This window comes from Macrosteles quadrilineatus, unplaced genomic scaffold (assembly GCF_028750875.1).
Source record: "Macrosteles quadrilineatus isolate MER2022 unplaced genomic scaffold, UCM_ALF_1.0 Scaffold_2__2_contigs__length_208266976, whole genome shotgun sequence".
NCBI classification, from domain to species: domain Eukaryota; kingdom Metazoa; phylum Arthropoda; class Insecta; order Hemiptera; family Cicadellidae; genus Macrosteles; species Macrosteles quadrilineatus.
The window spans coordinates 8,189,373-8,208,387 of NW_026542595.1; the positions used below are offsets into that span (position 1 = coordinate 8,189,373).

At 35.4% G+C, this 19,015-nt stretch overlaps 1 protein-coding gene across 1 annotated transcript in view; it reads right to left on the bottom strand.

Annotated features, from left to right (window-relative positions):
* LOC128985673 (zinc finger protein 774-like) overlaps nt 1-19,015 on the bottom strand; it is a 77,089-nt gene that overhangs the window by 24,902 nt on the left and 33,172 nt on the right. Inside the window, exon 5 of the mRNA XM_054405441.1 lies at nt 8,168-8,299. Within this exon, the coding sequence (XP_054261416.1) occupies nt 8,168-8,299 (132 nt within the window). The remainder of the gene's footprint in view (nt 1-8,167; nt 8,300-19,015) is intronic.

Genomic DNA, 19,015 nt, shown 5'->3' on the forward strand with positions numbered 1-19,015 from the left:
CCCTATATGAAAAATCTCCATTGTACGCTGGGCTGAGATTGTACAATGTGCTTCCGCCATGCTATAAGTCACTAAGCAAAACCAAATTTAAAGATACAATAGATCATTTTCTTATTGACAAGGCTTTTTACTTAATTGAAGATTTTTACAGAACTACAATTTAGAAATTTTTTTTTTAAGTGTTTAGTTTTAAGTTAAAAGTTTTAATTTTAAATATTTTATGTATGGATTTAATTTTGACAATGCACCTATTCTAAATGTTATGACATGTATGGAATGTTTTGTGCAAATAAAGTCTATGTCTATGTCTATGTTTTTCGGATAGACAATATATTTTGACTTTTTGGACAGAAAACTAAATCTCCATAGCCACCATTAGTTTCCCAGGACAAAATTACAGCAATACGTTTCCAACGACCTAACAGCAAACGGCAAAGAAGCCGTATGATGCAATACTGATAACTAGTTTAGTCGTTATCGGTAGTGATGTGACGAGTTGAGTTGGCGAGTCGAGTTGACTCGATTCAAGACCCGAGTCGAGTCAACTCGAGTCATCTCATTCACAACTCGAGTTGGTACGAACTCGTACGGAGATTGTCGAAGCTACACGAACTCGTAACGTAACGAGTCCGACTCGCAAAACTTAAACGCTATTGGCTCACAGCCTCAAAGCGAGGCAAGAAACCGAACTCATACGGAGAAAGCCGAACCTTTATGAACTCGGGACGTAACGAGTTGACTCGCTTTCGGCCAATAGCGTCAGAGCTTTACGAGTCGACTCGCATAGATTCAACGCTATTGGCGGAACACGAGTTGAGTTGACTCGTATAACTGAAACCCTATTGGCCGAGTGCGAGTCTGGCGGGATATGTGTTAGTTCAAATTGTATAATAGAACTCGTACGGAGAATGCCGAACTTACACGAACTCGGAACGTCTCGAGTCGAGTCGACTCGACTCGTAAAGCTGATACGCTATTGGCCGCTACCGAGTAGGCCGACTTGCAAAACTATAACCCTATTGGTTGACTCCGAGTCGTTACGGACTCCCATGTTGCATTGGTTACGGGTCGAGTTTCGAGTTGAGTCTGACTCGACTCGTAACTCGAGTTCACGGCAGTTGGCGAGTCGAGCCACTTGAGTCAGGAAAGTACCCGACTCGTCACATCACTAGTTATCAGCTGTTTTGCTTTACGATTAGTTTCGTCTGAAACGAACAGACATAAAGCAGAAAAGAACTACCATGGTCAAATGAAAGTCAACTCGTGCTTGTCTCGCTCCTGATACTAGGGGCGCTGCGTAATGGTTTTTTTACAGTACTGTTTCATAGTAGAAAAATCTAGCCTACTACTGTGATGTTACGTAAACAATAGATTTAATGTTTCCCGAAAAAAGTCAGAATAGAAACAATAGAAAGGCAACACAATAGAAGGGTGGGAGGGGTTGGGCAATGACCTCGAAAGGAGCGCGGGTAGTGAGTCAAGTAGGACCGGAGGGGGAAGGGGTGGGTAAGAAGACCTTGAAGCTATATATAGACTTGCACTACTTCCCTAAACCTAAAGGACTGGCCGGCGAGTGGTATTCCAATCACAGGACAAGATACGTTGTTTTTTGGGTATTCATTGCTCGGTTTGACTTTGGATTGTCTTACTGTGTAGAAACTTTGATTAATAAAAAATAAAGTTAGAAATAACCACGATTATTTAGCATTGATTGTGTACATATTGAATGATTAAACTATAGGGACCATGGATATATACAAACTTTTGTCGTGATTTTAATTTCAACATCAAAATACAATATTGCACAATCGTGATATTTTAGATCATTGACCTTTATTATGCATCCGGTATTGCTGTTTCAGAAGAGAAGTACGTTGATAAATCATAAATAGGGGTCTGCGGTACAGAAAATTTAAGGTCGGTACGGTTCGGTACGGTACAATATTTTGTACCTCGGTTCTCGGTACAAAATCGGTACGGTACGCGGCTACCCGTATTTTTGCGGTTTTCTGCTCAGAACTGTATTTAAACCATTATTTTTAACTTTAATACATTGACATAACTATGAAAATGGATAGTATCCTACATTCATGGTTTTCTAACAATTACTGTACCACACATTATTAATTCCCCCCGCCGCAGCAAACCTGCAGACTAAGCGAATTTCCATTTCCCTGAATGGATTTACACTAAAATGTCTCCTTAAAATTATCACATTTATTCCCTATTTAAATAGAATCAGTTTAAAACATACTTAGGTTTGCTGCAACAGGGAGGGTAAAAGTGTTTTTTATGTAAAATGTTAATAGTTAGTAAGAAATAAAAACATTTTCCAAATTTGGGCAAAATATGTTTATAAACAAGCAAACTACAACAGTTTACTTATTCTCCATAAGAATAACATGGGAATTTTAAATTTACCCGGGTTAATTTACAGTTAAGATAAAGGCTTTACCTATTTTACTCTGAGATACTTTGAATAGCCATGATAAAAGTGGTTTTAAAAATATGATAAGGGTTTTTAGGAACAAACATGTTTGAAACATTTATTGACAAGATAATTTAACACAACTGGTCAATTATTTCCAACCAACACAATGTCTAGTTGTTTTAAAAATGTTTTTAAACATATAGGCCTAAAAGCATTCAGTACGATGACAGTGTAGTTGCCAGCTGTTCACTAGAGGTTATGATGAAGTAATGGCAAAGAGAATATTTTTGTATCAGCTTCAAAACTAGTTATAAGATGGATACAACACTTGAAAATTTTTTTTCTGAAACTAAAATTTGGATTATCACAGAGTAAGATTATTGTCTTTTCATTTATAAAGTTAACATCCACAATATCAATCATATCAATCATTAGTTTATCTTAGGCTCAATCCAATTTCTTAGTATATTTTAAAGCTCTTCCAAAGAATCAAAAGACCCAGGCCTAGACCTAATTATTTAGGAGGGCCTATATATAATGATAAATTGATTAGGTTACAATGAGGGTAGCAAAATAACTATCTAGTTCATAAGATTTAGATTGCATAAAGTACCTTCAACACAACACAAAAATATAGGAAACTAAAAAGGCTTGAATAACGAAAAGAAAAATTATGCAAACAATAACAACTATGCTTGTGGGGTTGTCAATAGAAAGATAAAATATCTACGTATAATCTTAGGTTGTTAAAAATGGATTGTATGTTCAGTTCAACAATATAATTGCAGTCCATTATTGTTAAGCAGTATGGTCCCAAATTATTGTTTTTGATTTTGAAACATCACAGTTCATTTGACAAAATTATAGTTGAAGCAGCCCAATGTCAAGTCATGCTTGTGCAATAGTTTGTTTACAAGCTTTCTCCAGACCACGGGGGAGGGGAGGGTCTGATAAGCCGTCTATTGTTCACCCCCAAGAAGGTCCGACCCTCATTAGTGCCGCTCGGCTGCACTCAGTGGGGAACCAAATACCACAAATCAATCTTTTAAATGAATACAAATATTTGGTAATAATTGTTTTATTAATATTCACCTTGAAATTTCAATAAATTTGGTGCAATAATTTGACAAGAATCGGCCATTTTGACCGATTATTAATACAGTACCAAATACCAATAAAGTAGTACATTCATTGGTAATTAAATAATAGGTAAAAATTAACCGATTTTTGTCAAGTTTTACCCCCCTGCTGTGCGCTATGTCACAAAAGCTGATAACGACATGGGTGATTAGTAACCATGGCAACTTGTTGAATGCGTGATTAAGGGAAACCCAAGAAATAGAAGAACAAAGAGAAAGAATGACGTTGTTATCTTTATACCCTTTTTACGATTTCCGTTATTGTTATCTTTATGTAAGATTTTATGATTTTGTTTTATAGGTTTATAAAATAATTATTTTTAACTACGGGAATATCAATTTATAATTTATCAACGTGCTTCACTTCTGAAACAGCAATACCGGATGCATAATAAAGGTCAATGAAATATCACGATTGTGCAATATTGTATTTTGATGTTGAAATTAAACTATCTATAACAAATATTTTAACTAATAAAATAAGATTGTAGATTAGTTACAAGTTTAATGTGTAGCCATAAACAGTTTTATGGCAGTAGGCAATGGCCAGCGGCAAATTGAATATCTACGAAAATAAAAACTTGAGTTAGAGATAACGTTTATCAGTCATCATAAAACTATTATTTTTATGATAAAATAGAATTGGAGAAAGTCGTAAAGAAATAAAGTGATAAAACTAAACAGTTCTTGGAAGTACTTGAATACAACAACGATTGTCGTGATAAAATGTTAATGGATTTGGAATTGATAATGGGGTTTTTATCGCATCATCACCCTAGTAATAAATTATGAAGATCGTAAACAAACATCTGATAAGACTTTTATGTGCTCGGGAACCAACTGTCGTTGACTACGATAGTAAACTGAAAGTAATTTATTATTATAATTAGGCTGTACCGAACCAAATTTGTACCGTGTAAAATGCTGTACCGAACCGATGACGGTAATTAAGCTTGTACCGTACCGACTTTTTCGGTGCACCGCAGACCCCTAATCATAAATTGATATTCCCGTAGTTAAAAAGAATTATTTTATAAACCTATAAAACAAAATCATAAAATCTTACATAAAGATAACAATAACGGAAATTGTAAAAAGGGTATAAAGATAACAATGTCGTTATTCTTTCTCTTTGTTCTTCTATTTCTTGGATTTCCCTTCATCACGCATTCAACAAGTTGCCATGGTTACTAATCACCCATGTCGTTATCAGCTTTTGTGACATAGCGCACAGCAGGGGGGTAAAACTTGACGAAAATCGGTTAATTTTTACCTATTATTTAATTACCAATGAATGGACTACTTTATTGGTATTCGGTACTGTATTAATAATCGGTCAAAATGGCCGATTTTTGTCAAATTTTACACCAAATTAATTGAAATTTCAAGGGGAATATTAATAAAACAATTATTACCAAATATTTGTATTCATTTAAAATATTGATTTGTGGTATTGGGTTCCCCACTGAGTGAGATTATAAAAATTATCTTGGTATTTTACTTGGGGTAATGAAGTTATGTAGGCTAGTGTAATTCTCGGTTCATCAAGGTTCTACTGAATTATGTTTGGCAGTGAATAAGTGTAGAATGCAATTTATAAATTCAGGGATACACACCTTTTACACAGTTATAAAGTCTAATTTAATTGCCCAACATCAAATCGTGAGCTAGAGCCCATCTTAGTGCATTAGTGATGTTTTCTAAACTTGGCAAACCCGCAAAATGCCACTTAAGGCCAATAATCCGTTCCAAAAACGTAAGGAAATACAATGTGAAAACTTGAGATCGAACTCCTTGGCTTGTGAGAACCAGGAATCAAGATAAAACATAACCTCAAGTAAACAAGCCCAAACGTTTGACATCAGTCCTGCTGAGCTAAGGTGTTGTATGAAGATTTTGGCTGCTAGTGTACTTAATTCAAGCAACCAACTTTTGAAAATAAATGTTGTGAATTGTGATTTTCAAGAGAGAGAAAACTGTGGACTTGGCTAATTTGAAATTCTATAGTTCAAAATCGTCATTTAAGTTTATTTACACAGCTTTACATTGTTTTATAGGTTAAAAATACATATGCAGCTTATTATTAACCGCGCCGAACTATCCGAATCCGAGCCTCCCAATATCCGATCCGATCCGAACCGAGCCTCAACTATCCAATCCGAATCCGATCCGAAATGAAATTTCACTATCCGCACACCTCTAGTTACAATTAATTATTATCCCTGTAACCGATTCAGTGTAACATCTGACATCAGTCAGAATCAAGGTCGATTCACACATATCAGTTCAGTCACAGTTCCGTTACAGTCCAGTTACAGTTCAGTCTCAGTTGCATCCACAATTTCTCAGTCAATTAATTTTACCTAATATTTACAGTAATTTACAGTCCAATTTTTTAAATTATAAACCTATATTCTATCAAATTATCATTGTCCATCTTGTTGATTGTTACAAACAGTACTCAAAATATAAACACAACCATTTAAATAACAATAACACTTTTTTCTAACCTCAAACAGTTCCAACAGTCGTCCGAACAATCCAAAAATATCGGTGAAAAGAAATCTGAAATTGACTGACGGACGCCTGCAGAGCTACTAACGGAACTGCAATGGGTGAGTGTAGATAGCGCTATATAAAATCCATTAAAGAATAGTTTTGTTAACTGTGACGTGCCTGAAGTGACTGGACTGCAACGTGTCGTGACTGATGTGTGTGAATCGACCTTTAAGGTCGATTCACACATATCAGTTCAGTCACAGTTCCGTTACAGTCCAGTAACAGTTCAGTCTCAGTTGCATCCGCAATTTCTCAGTCAACAGTCCGTCAGTTGGTTTCAGTCAGTCTTCCGTCTCTAAAATTCACAGTAATTTACAGTCGAAAGTTTTAAATTATAAACCTACATTCTATCAAGTTTTCATTGTCCATCTTGTTGATTGTTACAAACTGTACTCAAAATATAAATACAACCATTTAAACAACAATAACACTATTACCGGTCTGTCAGGCGTCCGAACAATATAAAAGTATCGGTGGAAAGAAATCTGAAATTAACTGACGGATGCTGGTAGAGCGACTGACCCGACTGCAACGGATAAGTGTAGACAGCGCAATAGAAACTCCATTAAAGGATATTTTTGTTAACTGTGACGTGCCTGAAGTGACTGGACTGTGACGTTCCGTAACTGTGTGTGAATCGACCTTAAGACGACATTATTGACAACGACACGACACAGCAACCAACGAAAAGAGTAATTTAGTGATGATAATTATTAATAAAACCATTAAAAATATAAAAAATAAGATATATCGCTCGTTTATATTGGTAAAAGTATTAAATAAACAGTAATAAAGCTGAGAATAATATATTAATGGATTAGAAACTCATTACTCTGGAAAGTTGTATAATGTAATACAAATTCTTATACATGAAACGATTTGATGAACTGGAGCAAAGTCGAGTCGGCAAAGTTGACAAGATTGTAAGTCAGAAGCTAATACACATCAGAATACAACAGTAACCTCGGAAAGTGCTTCAAGAGCTTTCTGCGCATGCGCAAGCTGAGGTGCCCGTGGGTACAGAACGTCGAGTTATGTCTTAAAATGATGTAAACTGTAAACAAATGACAATAATGACGGAATGATTTCTCATAAGGCCCATGTTAAATTTTCAAAAGTTTGTACTCATATTATGGCGAAAATAGATTTTTCCTGGCTATACCACTGGTCTAAAACTTATTTTTGACACAGAACTTAGTTATTCCGTAACGTAAATATAAACGTTTTTCATGAGCCGATTCCCAGATCGAAGTAACAAGTATTCAAACTTTACTCGTATTATATATAGGATTTTGAAATGATATTATAAGAAATTTTGATGTATTGCAATTCTCTTACAAATTTAATAAATAAACAAGTTTTGGGTTTTGTAAAAAAAATTATATATACATATATATATATAGGCTATGGAAAGAATATTATTAATGATTAATTGAACAGATTAATGAAATTGTATAAATTAGGAAAATGAATACTAGGCCAGCCTTTCTGAGGAATGACTAATAACAAACGTGTATGAACAAAAGTTAACATATTAAGAAACTTCATGCTAAAAAAAATGAATGAATTAAATGAAATATTACAACGTCCAACTGAAGGGGTCGTGTTTTGTTTACAATTTGTTTCTTGTTATTTCAGTCATTTAAAGCCTCATTTAATTAAGTAAAACAATATAATCATTAACAATAACTGGCCTCCTAGTTATATAACCAAATGGTAAAGCACAAATCATGAAAATAACCCTAAAATAATAGAAACAAAATTTCGTCTGCCCCAGCGATCAGTGTTGATGTACATGAACTAGACACGAAAAACAAGCTTCAAAATTTACAATGGGACGAGGAGTCTACTTGTGTTGCTTAGTCTATGCTATCACTTAGATAAAATCCATTGGTGATTTGGCGGGATTTGAACCCGGGACCTCAGGGACCAAAAAGTCCCACGCTCTAACCACTAGACCAGTTTGCTCCCCCACTAGAGGTACTATAGTTGTACTAATCAAATTAAAACTCACACTATATAGGCTAATTTAATATACCTGACATGAGAATGGCCTTTCTCCAGAATGGAACTTGATATGTGTTGAAAGATGCCTCTTCTGAGGAAACCGCTGTCCACACTCAGTACACTCAAACGGTCGATCCCTGGTGTGGACACGCTCATGGCTCACCTGGAAATAACGCAAGAGTACTGTACTTTGTTAATGAATTTTGTAGCAAAATCTAAACTTAAGTATCTTATATACAGATCCTCATAGGGTATTTTTAGATTTGATTTCAAGGTCCCTACTCAAACAGGGTGTCCACCAGGCCTACCAGAAAAAATTCACGAGTAATTCCAGGTAGTTCAGGTCATACTTTTTATACCAAACTTTCCAGCACGTTTTATCACGCCAACCCCTGCAATGCTTAGGGCTAACACAGTTTGCTATTTTAGTTAGCCTAATAAGAAAAGCTTACTCAGTTAAAAGATCAAAATTAATTATATTAGTGATTAATGTAATTTTTCTAGACACAAGAATGCAATTTTTAAATATTACTTTGAAAAAACTAATTCTTAAACCTGCAATTTATGAATAACTTATCAAAAAAAAGTAATTTATCAATATCAAAATTGATCGATTCTCCATACCAAAACCTGAATACCCCCGCCGCAGCAAACCTGCCGACTAAGCAAATTTCCATTTGTCTGAATTGATTTTCAGTTAAATATATTTTAATAACATTAGGTTTAACGAGTACCTAGGATTGCTGCTACAAAGAAACTAATAAAGTGTGTTTTTGAGTAAAGTATTGATAGCTTAGTACAAAATAAATAAATTTGCCAAGTTTGATCAAAATATATCCATAAACAAGCAAACTACAACATTTGACAATATTCTCCGTAAGAATAACATGGGAATTTTAAATTTACAATTTTTTAAATTTTTTTGGTTAATAATAATCGAACAAAAATACTTTTATATACTAAATTATTAGTTTTTTTAAGCTCTTTAAAAAGATCTAAAGGGGAATTGGGAAATTTTGTGTTTTGAGGGTCAAAAGTGAGAAAAACCAATTTTTACCCCATTAAACCCCCCGTAAAGCCCCGTTCCCATGGTCCGATCGTGCTGGTTCGCGAACTCATTCAAGTTTATTCCGCTTTACACCTTTAAACCAAATTTCATCAAAATCGGACAAAATCACGGACGTATATATATATATATAAATCTATACATATATAAAAATTTGAACGAATGGTGTTTTTGGCCTCTGGGGACATCAAAATGAAAAAGTAAATCGGTCCCAGGTCTAGGTCTTACCATGCCACCTACGGTAATAGCTACTTCCCTATAGGGAAATTCGCTAAAAATCAATTTAAACCATTTTTAAAATTTTACCAAATTTCTGTTTGGATTACTACACTAACCCCTGTCTTTATGTACTTCCATAATTTATTTTGTATTTTGGAGTTATGGGTTATTTTTCAAGTAGCCTACAGAAAAAATTAATGCAGCAATGAGAACATTCTAACTAGCCAATTTAAGTTTTAAACCCTTCTAAACACATTAAATAAATCATATCAAAGGTAAATTAGGCTATATTACAAAAAAATATCAATAGAAAACTTTATTGCTAGAGGTGTGCCATCCTGAAATTGTCTATCAATCTAAACTCGAGGTAATATCGAGATCATCTACCGCTGTCATAAAGAAATCATCACCTTCTTCCACGATCACTGCAAAATCCTGAGTGTCTTCTTCAGTTACGGAACCGTCACTGGGACAGCCGTGGGAAACGTCACCACTGTCTTCTGTGGTCGTGGCAAAATATCGCTCAACGGTAACAAAAACATCATAACTGTCAACAATTAAAATCGTATTCTGTGATCGTGGCATAATTATAATCATTTCCAGCGGTTGTGTAACATCGTCATTATCATCCGCGATTATGGCAAAACCATGAAAATATCCCGGGGCTACATTTTAGACGTCATAATCGTCTTCTGCAGTCTCATGAACATTTTCTGCGATCATGGTAAAATGTTAATTATCGGGGTGGTAATGTGGACATAAACATTGTCTTCCACGATCGTGGCCAAATTCTGATCATCCATAACACCAGTGTAGTCATAATTATCATCTCTCGCTGTCGTATGGATGTCATCATCGTCTCCCTCAATTGCAGCAACATTCTGATATTTCCTGCGGTTGTGTAGACATCGTTATCGTCTCCCACGATTGCGGCAAAATATTGACCATCTCCCATGGGCGTGAGGACATCATCATCGTCTCTAGCGGTCACGGAAACGTCATCGTTGTCATGAGGGATTGGGGTAAATTGAAAACTCCCGGTAGGAATTCAAAATTCACGCATAATTCCCGGGTCTCCTTATCGGTGGACACTATGTCAAATTTTAAAATGAGATTCTCTGATGTTGGAAGACCCAAAATATGGTATTGGGGAATTTTCGTTTCCGTCTTTTAGAGTAAGTTTACAATCTAGCGAAGGGAATCTTGGGATTTTAAAGTAATCACAGAGGCCAAATAGTGAAAATTGTTTGATCAAAAATATTCGATGTTGGTGCAATTTTGAAATCGGCATTGAATCCAAACTATCAAAATATTGAGGATGGAGAGAATCATAGATGTGTGATTGTGTTTTACTACAGTTAAGTAGTTACCAATCCATGAGAAATATTGATTCATATGTGTAATTCTGTAGCCTTCGCCCATACCATCTCCGGCGACTTCCATCACCCAAGAAGAATGATGCGGGTGTGGCCGTGGCTTTGAGGAAACCCTTTTATTTTATTTGGGAAGCCTGACTTAAAAGATTGCCTAACAAACTTTTTGACATGCCAAAGGACCAATCCTAAACAAGCAACGGTATACAGCCTTATAACCAAAGAACACTTCAATAGCAAACCCACGCTGGATGCTTATAACTCTGCTTTCAAAGATCTGACAGACAATATTAAAACCAAGAGCTTCAGAGTGCTAATCTGCTCCCCAATGGGATGTGTCCGAGATCTTGTGCAGATTGAGCATTTTGCCATGAAGATAAGCGAGTTTCATGATATCACCGGTTTACTGGTCATAGTTGTCACCAACATGCAACCAGGAGCTCAGCGTGTTCTCCATCATGGACTCTCCCATCCCCAATTCACCCTCAAACTTCAACAAGAATTACAAAAAGTATCACAATCAAGAGAAATGATTTCACAACAACAATTTCAACTTCAGCTACAATGCTACAATCACCACCTAGTAGCCCTCAACAGCAGTCATCACCAGATCAGCATCCCTCAACACAACAACATCCCTCTGCAATAGAAGTTCCTGATGTTGGCTCCACAGGCTACCGAACGGTTCCTGGTCATCTCAACTACAATGAGGTGTTGAAGAGGAAACCATCAGTGTCAAGTGCCAAAAAGCAGAGTAAATGTGTTGTGTCAAGTGGTGAGAGCAATCCAGTGATAGATGTAGATTCCTCCTTATATAATAGCTTACATTTGTCTTTAAACTAAGATATCCTGACAAAGACCAAATGCCTGCTAAACTAGTTCTAGACAAATTTTACTATCTCAACAGTAAAGCTCAGAGAAATATTAGCTCAGATTCATAAAAAAACAGTGATACTTACAGTAAATTTAATTTAGTAATGCACTACAATTATTGTCAAGGGTTAAATTCTACTAATCAGAGCTCAATTTATTTTTATCACAGTCCAAATTAAATATTAAAGTCATGTCATTGAATGAACTTTGGTTGGATAATGATTCTATTTCTTTACTCAACACAATAGATAATTTTAGAAGGGCCGACTCTTATGTCAGAAATAGTGGTCTAAGGGGTGGTTCAGGTATATTAGTTGATAATAATTGTAAATACTTAACTGTACAGGAGTTTTCTTATTTAAATGAAGATTTTATTTTTGAATGTTCCGCTATCGAACTTGTAGATTTCAATTCAGTATTTTTTTCCATTTATACAGTGCCAAATTATAATTCAAGTAAATTGTTTTTGGACAAACTTGAAAAGTTACTTGTTAGTTTACAAAAAAAAACCAAAAGGAAAAATGTTTTTATAACAGGGGATTTTAATATAAACATTTTAAAAGATGATGCAATCACAAGTAGGTTTAAGGAAATTGTCGAATGTAATGGTTTCTGTTTGCAGTTTAATGAGCCAACTAGAATAACTGCCAATTCATTTACTTGTATAGATAACATGATTACAAAAAAAATGTATAAAGTAGACCACAAATTGAATAATGATTTAGGTTTATCTGACCATAACGCCATATTTCTGAGCCTCCCTGGGCAATATAAGAATATATTGACTACTGGTAATAATAATACAAGTTCATATACCAAAAGAATAATTTCAAATAGAAAAATTGATGAATTTTGTACATATTTAAACCAAAATATTAATTTTACATTTGATCCAGTCCTGAACCCAAATGAAAACTTTAGTAACTTTTTAAGTGATTTTCTTTTGACTTTTAATTCTATATTTCCTCCAAAGTTTCTTAAAAATAATAGTAATAATTCTAAAACCAAGTCTTTCTCTGTAAACTGGATTACTCAAGGTATACAAATTTCAAGTAAAAAAAAAAACGACAATTGCACATGCAAGCCAAGCTCAGTAATGACCAACAGTTTATTACATATGTTAAGCATTATAAAAACATATTTAACAAAGTTGTAAAAAAAGCAAAATTACTAGCGAATAGCAGTTTTATAAAAACATCAGAAAACAAAACTAAGGCAGCTTGGCAAATTGTAAATCAAGAGCTTGGAATACAAACCAAAAACCAAAAGAAAGAATAGTTTTGAAAGATACAAATGGTTATGAGCTTGGTAATCCTGGAAGTATTGATAAAGTTTTTAACAATTTTTTTTCGAATACAGTAAGTAACTTAAATGTTCAAAAGGCTACTGTCAATGGAGTCCATGCTTCAGTGAAACATATCTGTAATGATAATGGGATATCCTTGTGCAGCCTCAGGCTAACTAATGTGGAGGAAATCAAAAAGATTGTTCTGTCACTAAAAAACAAATCATCCGTTGGCTGGGATGAGATCCCAATTAAATTGATAAAAGCCACTGTTAATGTCATTGCCGAACCTTTATCTCAAATTATTAACCAGTGTTTAATACATGGAATTTTTCCGGATAAACTAAAACTTTCCCAAATCTCACCAATATTTAAAAAGAGCCTTAAATCGGATATTAACAATTACCGTCCAATTTCTGTATTGAGTAATTTTTCTAAAATATTTGAAAAGGTCATAAATTTGAGATTGGTTAGTTATTTTGAAAGCAATCATCTATTTTATAACAAACAATTTGGATTCAGGAAAAATTTAAGCACGGGTTATGCACTAACACAGTTTATAAATGAGGTTAACCAGGCTTTGGACGGGTCTCAGGCTACAGCTGGTGTTTTCTGTGACCTGTCCAAAGCTTTTGACTGTGTTGATCACTCAGTCCTTCAGCTCAAGCTGAGTGATTATGGTATTGGGGAAGTTGTCACTCTCTATTGAGTTCTTACCTTTCTAATAGAAAACAAAGAACTGTAATAACACTGGATAAGATCAAGTACTATTCGCCATGGGAAAACCTATTGGCAGGTGTGCCCCAAGGTTCAATCTTAGGTCCTCTATTCTTTCTAATTTACATTAATGACCTCCCTAAAGCTATTAATCAGGAACTAATTCTTTTTGCAGATGATACAACAGCCTTGATAAAAAATAATAGTACTTCTGAAATGCTATCTTCTCTTGAAAATGTGGTTCATGACATGGAGGGTTGGTTCTTGAACAATGGATTAAAACTTAATCTTGAAAAAACGCAAACAATAAAATTTTTCGTCAGAAATAATGGTAATAAAATTGAATCCCTTAAATTGGCAACTTCTCATAAATTTCTAGGTGTTTACATAGATGAATCACTAAAATGGGATGTACATCTGAATCAATTAAAAAGTAAACTTAGATCCATGTCAATTGTATTTCTGCACTTAAGGGACTGTGTTCCTAAAGAAACTCTGAAAATGGTTTATCATGCTTATGTAGAATCAGTATTGAGGTATGGTATAATCTTATGGGGTCAGGCTACCGGAGTCAAATCAATATTCAGGCTACAAAAACGCATTATCCGTATTATGACCTGCTCTCATCCACGTAGTTCATGCAAAAACCTTTTACGAAATTTAAAAATCCACACCCTAACAGGACCGTACATTTTGGAATCACTAAACTACATTCATTCAGCTAAAAACAACTTCCCAGAATCAATTCAAATCAACCATAGATATAATACTCGAAATGAAAACATTTTTAGATTTCCAAGGCACCATTTGACCCTTTATGAAAAAAGTCCACTATATGCTGGGCTGAGGCTGTAAAATGTGCTGCATGCAATCTATAAATTGTTAAATGAAAATAATTTTAAAGATAAAATAGGTGAACTCTTAATTGACAGAGCCTTTTATTTAATTGCACATTTTTACAATACCCCTTTAGTTTAGAATAGTTTATTAGTTTTATCATTCAATTTTGTTAATTTATATTATTATCTCGATTACTATTTTATTTTTTAGCGAATTTCCCTATAGGGAAGTAGCTATTACCGTAGGTCTCATGGTAAGACCTAAGCCCGGGACCGATTTACTTTTTCATTTTGATGTCCCCAGAGGCCAAAAACACCATTCGTTCAAATTTTTATATATCTATATATAGATATATATATATATATATATATATATTATTTTCTTGCATTTTTAGGGCTACTAATATAATAAAATTAAAACATATATAACAAAGTACCCTTTTAGTAATTATTTTATTTTTCATGACGACATGTTTCGGAACTAAGTCCATTGTCAAGTCATTTTTACCATAACCTCATTCTTTAAAAATTTTAACAACATACTCAACACAATGATTCCAAAATTAAACCAACCTATCTACGATAAAATTGAAAAAATAAGGAAAGAAAGAAAAACATTCATATAGTATAATGAAAAAAATTAATACCAAAATGTATTAAGATTTAGTTAACATATTTTATTATTTTTACATATGATTATATTTTTAATTTTGTTAGTTTAAAGAATGAGGTTATGGTAAAAATGACTTGACAATGGACTTAGTTCCGAAACATGTCGTCATGAAAAATAAAATAATTACTAAAAGGGTACTTTGTTATATATGTTTTAATTTTAATATATATATATATATATATATATATATATATGTGTCCATCCGCACGATAACTTGAGTAATTTTTGTCCGATTTTGATAAAATTTGGTTTGAAGGTGTAAGGCGGGATAAACTTGAATGAGTTCGTGAACCAGCATGATCGGACTATGGGAACGGGGGTTTATGGGGGGTAAAAATAGGTTTTTCCCATTTTTGACCCTAAAAACACAAAATTTCACAATTTGTTTCTAAACCATTTTGTAGAGCTTAAAAAAACAAATAATTTAGTATATTGAAGCGTTATTATGCGCCTAATTGTTACGGAGAAAATTCAAAATAATTGTAATTTTAAAATTCCCATGTTATTCTTATGGAGAATAAGTCAACTGTTGTAGTTTGCTTGTTTATGAGCATATTTTGATCAAATTTGGAAAATACATTAATTTCTTACTAAACCACAGTACCTTTTAATATTTTACATTAAAAAAAACTTTTTTACCCTCCCTGTTGCAGCAAACCTAAGTACTCATTAAACTAATTCTGTTAAAATAGGGAACTAGGTGGCGTTCGCAGAGGCATCCACAAAATTGAGCGGAGTCATCAAGGGTTTATATTATATTGTTTTGGTCATACTGCAGTAATACCAGTCGTTTTTAATGCATGCGTTGCGGGTCTAAAGTAGCAATTTTACTCTTTAGGAAGTAAAAAAAGTGTTTATCCTCTATGGAGTAAAATTTGTTTTTATTCTCTATGGAGTAAAAATCAGCTGTTGTCAACTCAGATGTAAATTTCTATTATAAACTATTGCATGTATCGAAATATGTATCGATTCGTGCTTCGAAATTATTTTAACCTATAGTCTACAGTCTCTTCCCATAGCGTTTTAGCTTTGCAGATACATTAATCCATTCCCACACTCAACACGCTCACCTTTACTACTTCCTTCACCACCCCCTACGTCGTGGACCTATTTCCCTCTCTTCCCATAACATTTTAGGATTGCAGATATATTAATGTAATTGCCAAAGACAGTTCCCACAATCTGCACTGCAAGCCTTACCACTTCCTTCACCATTTCCTACGTCATAGACTTGTTTCCTTCCCTTCTCATAGCATTTTTGGATTAAAGATACATCAATCTAACTGCCACAGACGGTTTTCACACTATGCTCATAATTTAATACTTTCTAATCCTTTTTCTACATCGTGGACCTGTTTTCATCACTTTCCATAGCAATTTAGTATTTTAGATACGTTAATCTAATTACCACAAACATTCCCCACACTCCGCACTGCTAGCCTTTACTACTTCTTTCACCATTTTCTATGTCGTGGGGATGCTTCCATCCCTTCTCATAGCATTTCAGCATTGCAGATTCATTAATTTAACAGCTACAAACGGTTTCCAGTTCCCACACTCCACACTGCTCACCTTACTAATTCCTTCACCGCTTCATACGTCTCGGACCTTTTCTCTCCCTTCCCATAGCATTTTATGATTACAGATACCTTAATCTAATTGTCATAAACAGTTCCTATACTCCGGACAGCTTGCATTGACTACTTCCTTCATCACTTCGTACGTCGCGGACCCGTTATCCTCCCTTCCCATAGCATTTTATGATTGCAGATATCTTCATCTAATCGTCATAAACAGTTCCCACACTCCGGACTGTTCGCCTTTACTACTTCCTTCACCACTTCCTACGTGACGGACCTGTTTCCCTCCCTTCCCATAGCATCATAGGATTGCAGATACCTTAATCTAATCGTCATAAACAGTTCCCACACTCCGGACAGCTTGCCTTGACTACCCCCCTTCACCACTTCCTACATCGTGGACCTGTTTTCCTTCCTTCCCACAGCATTTTATGATTGCAGATACCTTAATCTAATCGTCATAAACAGTTCCCACACTCCCGACTGCTGGCTTTAACTACTTACTTCACCACTTCCTACGTGACGGACATGTTTCCCTCCCTTCCCATAGCATTATAGGATTGCAAATACCTTAATATAATGGTCATAAGCAGTTCCCACACTCCGGACAGCTTGCCTTGACTACTTCCTTCATCACTTCCTACGTCGCGGACCCGTTTTCCTCCCTTCCTATAGCATTTTATGATTGCAGGTCTTTTAAAGTCAAAGCAGATACCTTAATCTAATCGTCATAAACAGTGCCAACACTCCGGACTGCTCGCCTTTACTACTTCCTTCGCCACTTCCTACGCCACGGACCTGTTTTTTTCCCTTTCCATAGCATTTTATGATTGCAGATACCTTAATGTAATGGTCATAAGCAGATCCCACACTCTGAACAGCTTGCCTTGACTACTTCCTTCATCACTTCCTACGTCGCGGACCCTTTTTCCTCCCATCCCATAGCATTTTATGATTGCAGATACCTCAATCTAATCGTCATAAACAGTTCCAACACTCCGGAAAGATCGCCTTTCCTACTTCCTTCGCAACTTCCTACGCCACGGAACTGTTTCCCTCCCTTCCCATAGCATTTTATGATTGCAGATACCTCAATCTAATCGTCATAAACAGTTCCAACACTCCGGACTGCTCGCCTTGACTACTTCCTTCGCCATTTCCTACGCCACGGAACTGTTTCCGTCCCTTTCCATAGATTTTTTTGATTGTAGATACCTTAATCTAATTGTCATAAACAGTTCATACACTCCGGACAGCTTGCCTTGACTACTTCCTTCATCACTTCCTACGTCGCGGACCCGTTATCCTCCCTTCCCATAGCATTTTATGATTGCAGATATCTTCATCTAATCGTCATAAACAGTTCCCACACTCCGGACTGCTCTTCTTTACTACTTCCTTCACCACTTCCTACGTGACGGACATGTTTCCCTCCCTTCTCATAGCATCATAGGATTGCAAATACCTTAATATAATGATCATAAGCAGTTCCCACACTCCGGACAGCTTTCCTTGACTACTTCCTTCATCACTTCCTACGTCGCGGACCCGTTTTCCTCCCTACATCGGGGACATGTTTCCCTCTCTTCCCATAGCATCATAGGATTGCAAATACCTTAATATAATGGTCATAAGCAGTTCCCACACTCCGGACAGCTTGCCTTGACTACTTCCTTCATCACTTCCTACGTCGCGGACCCGTTTTGCTCCCTTCCCATAACATTTTATGATTGCAGATACCTTAATCTAATCGTCATAAACAGTTCCAACACTCCGGAATGCTCTCCTTACTACTTCCTTCGCCACTTCCTACGCCACGGACCTGTTTCTCTCCCCTCCATAGCATTTTATGATTGCCGATACCTTAATATAATGGTCATAAGCAGTTCCCACACTCCGGACAGCTTGCCTTGACTACTTCCTTCATCACTTCCTACGTCGTGGACTCGTTTTCCTCCCTTCCCTGATAATTTTTGGAATGCAGATACCTAAATCTAATCGTCATAAACAGTTTGCACACTCCAGACTGTTCACCTTTAGTACTTTACTTCCTTTAACACTTCCTACGTCGCGGACCTCAAGCTAGTGTCGTCATTTGATTATTTTATGATCCATACCACCGTTTATGTTCTAATATCTGTGGAATAATGCTATCAGCTATTTATTTATCTACTGCATTCACAAGTCAACAGCTGATCATATGTCTTTGTTTATGTGTCAAATACTGCTTCCATAAGGATTACATTGAAACTTT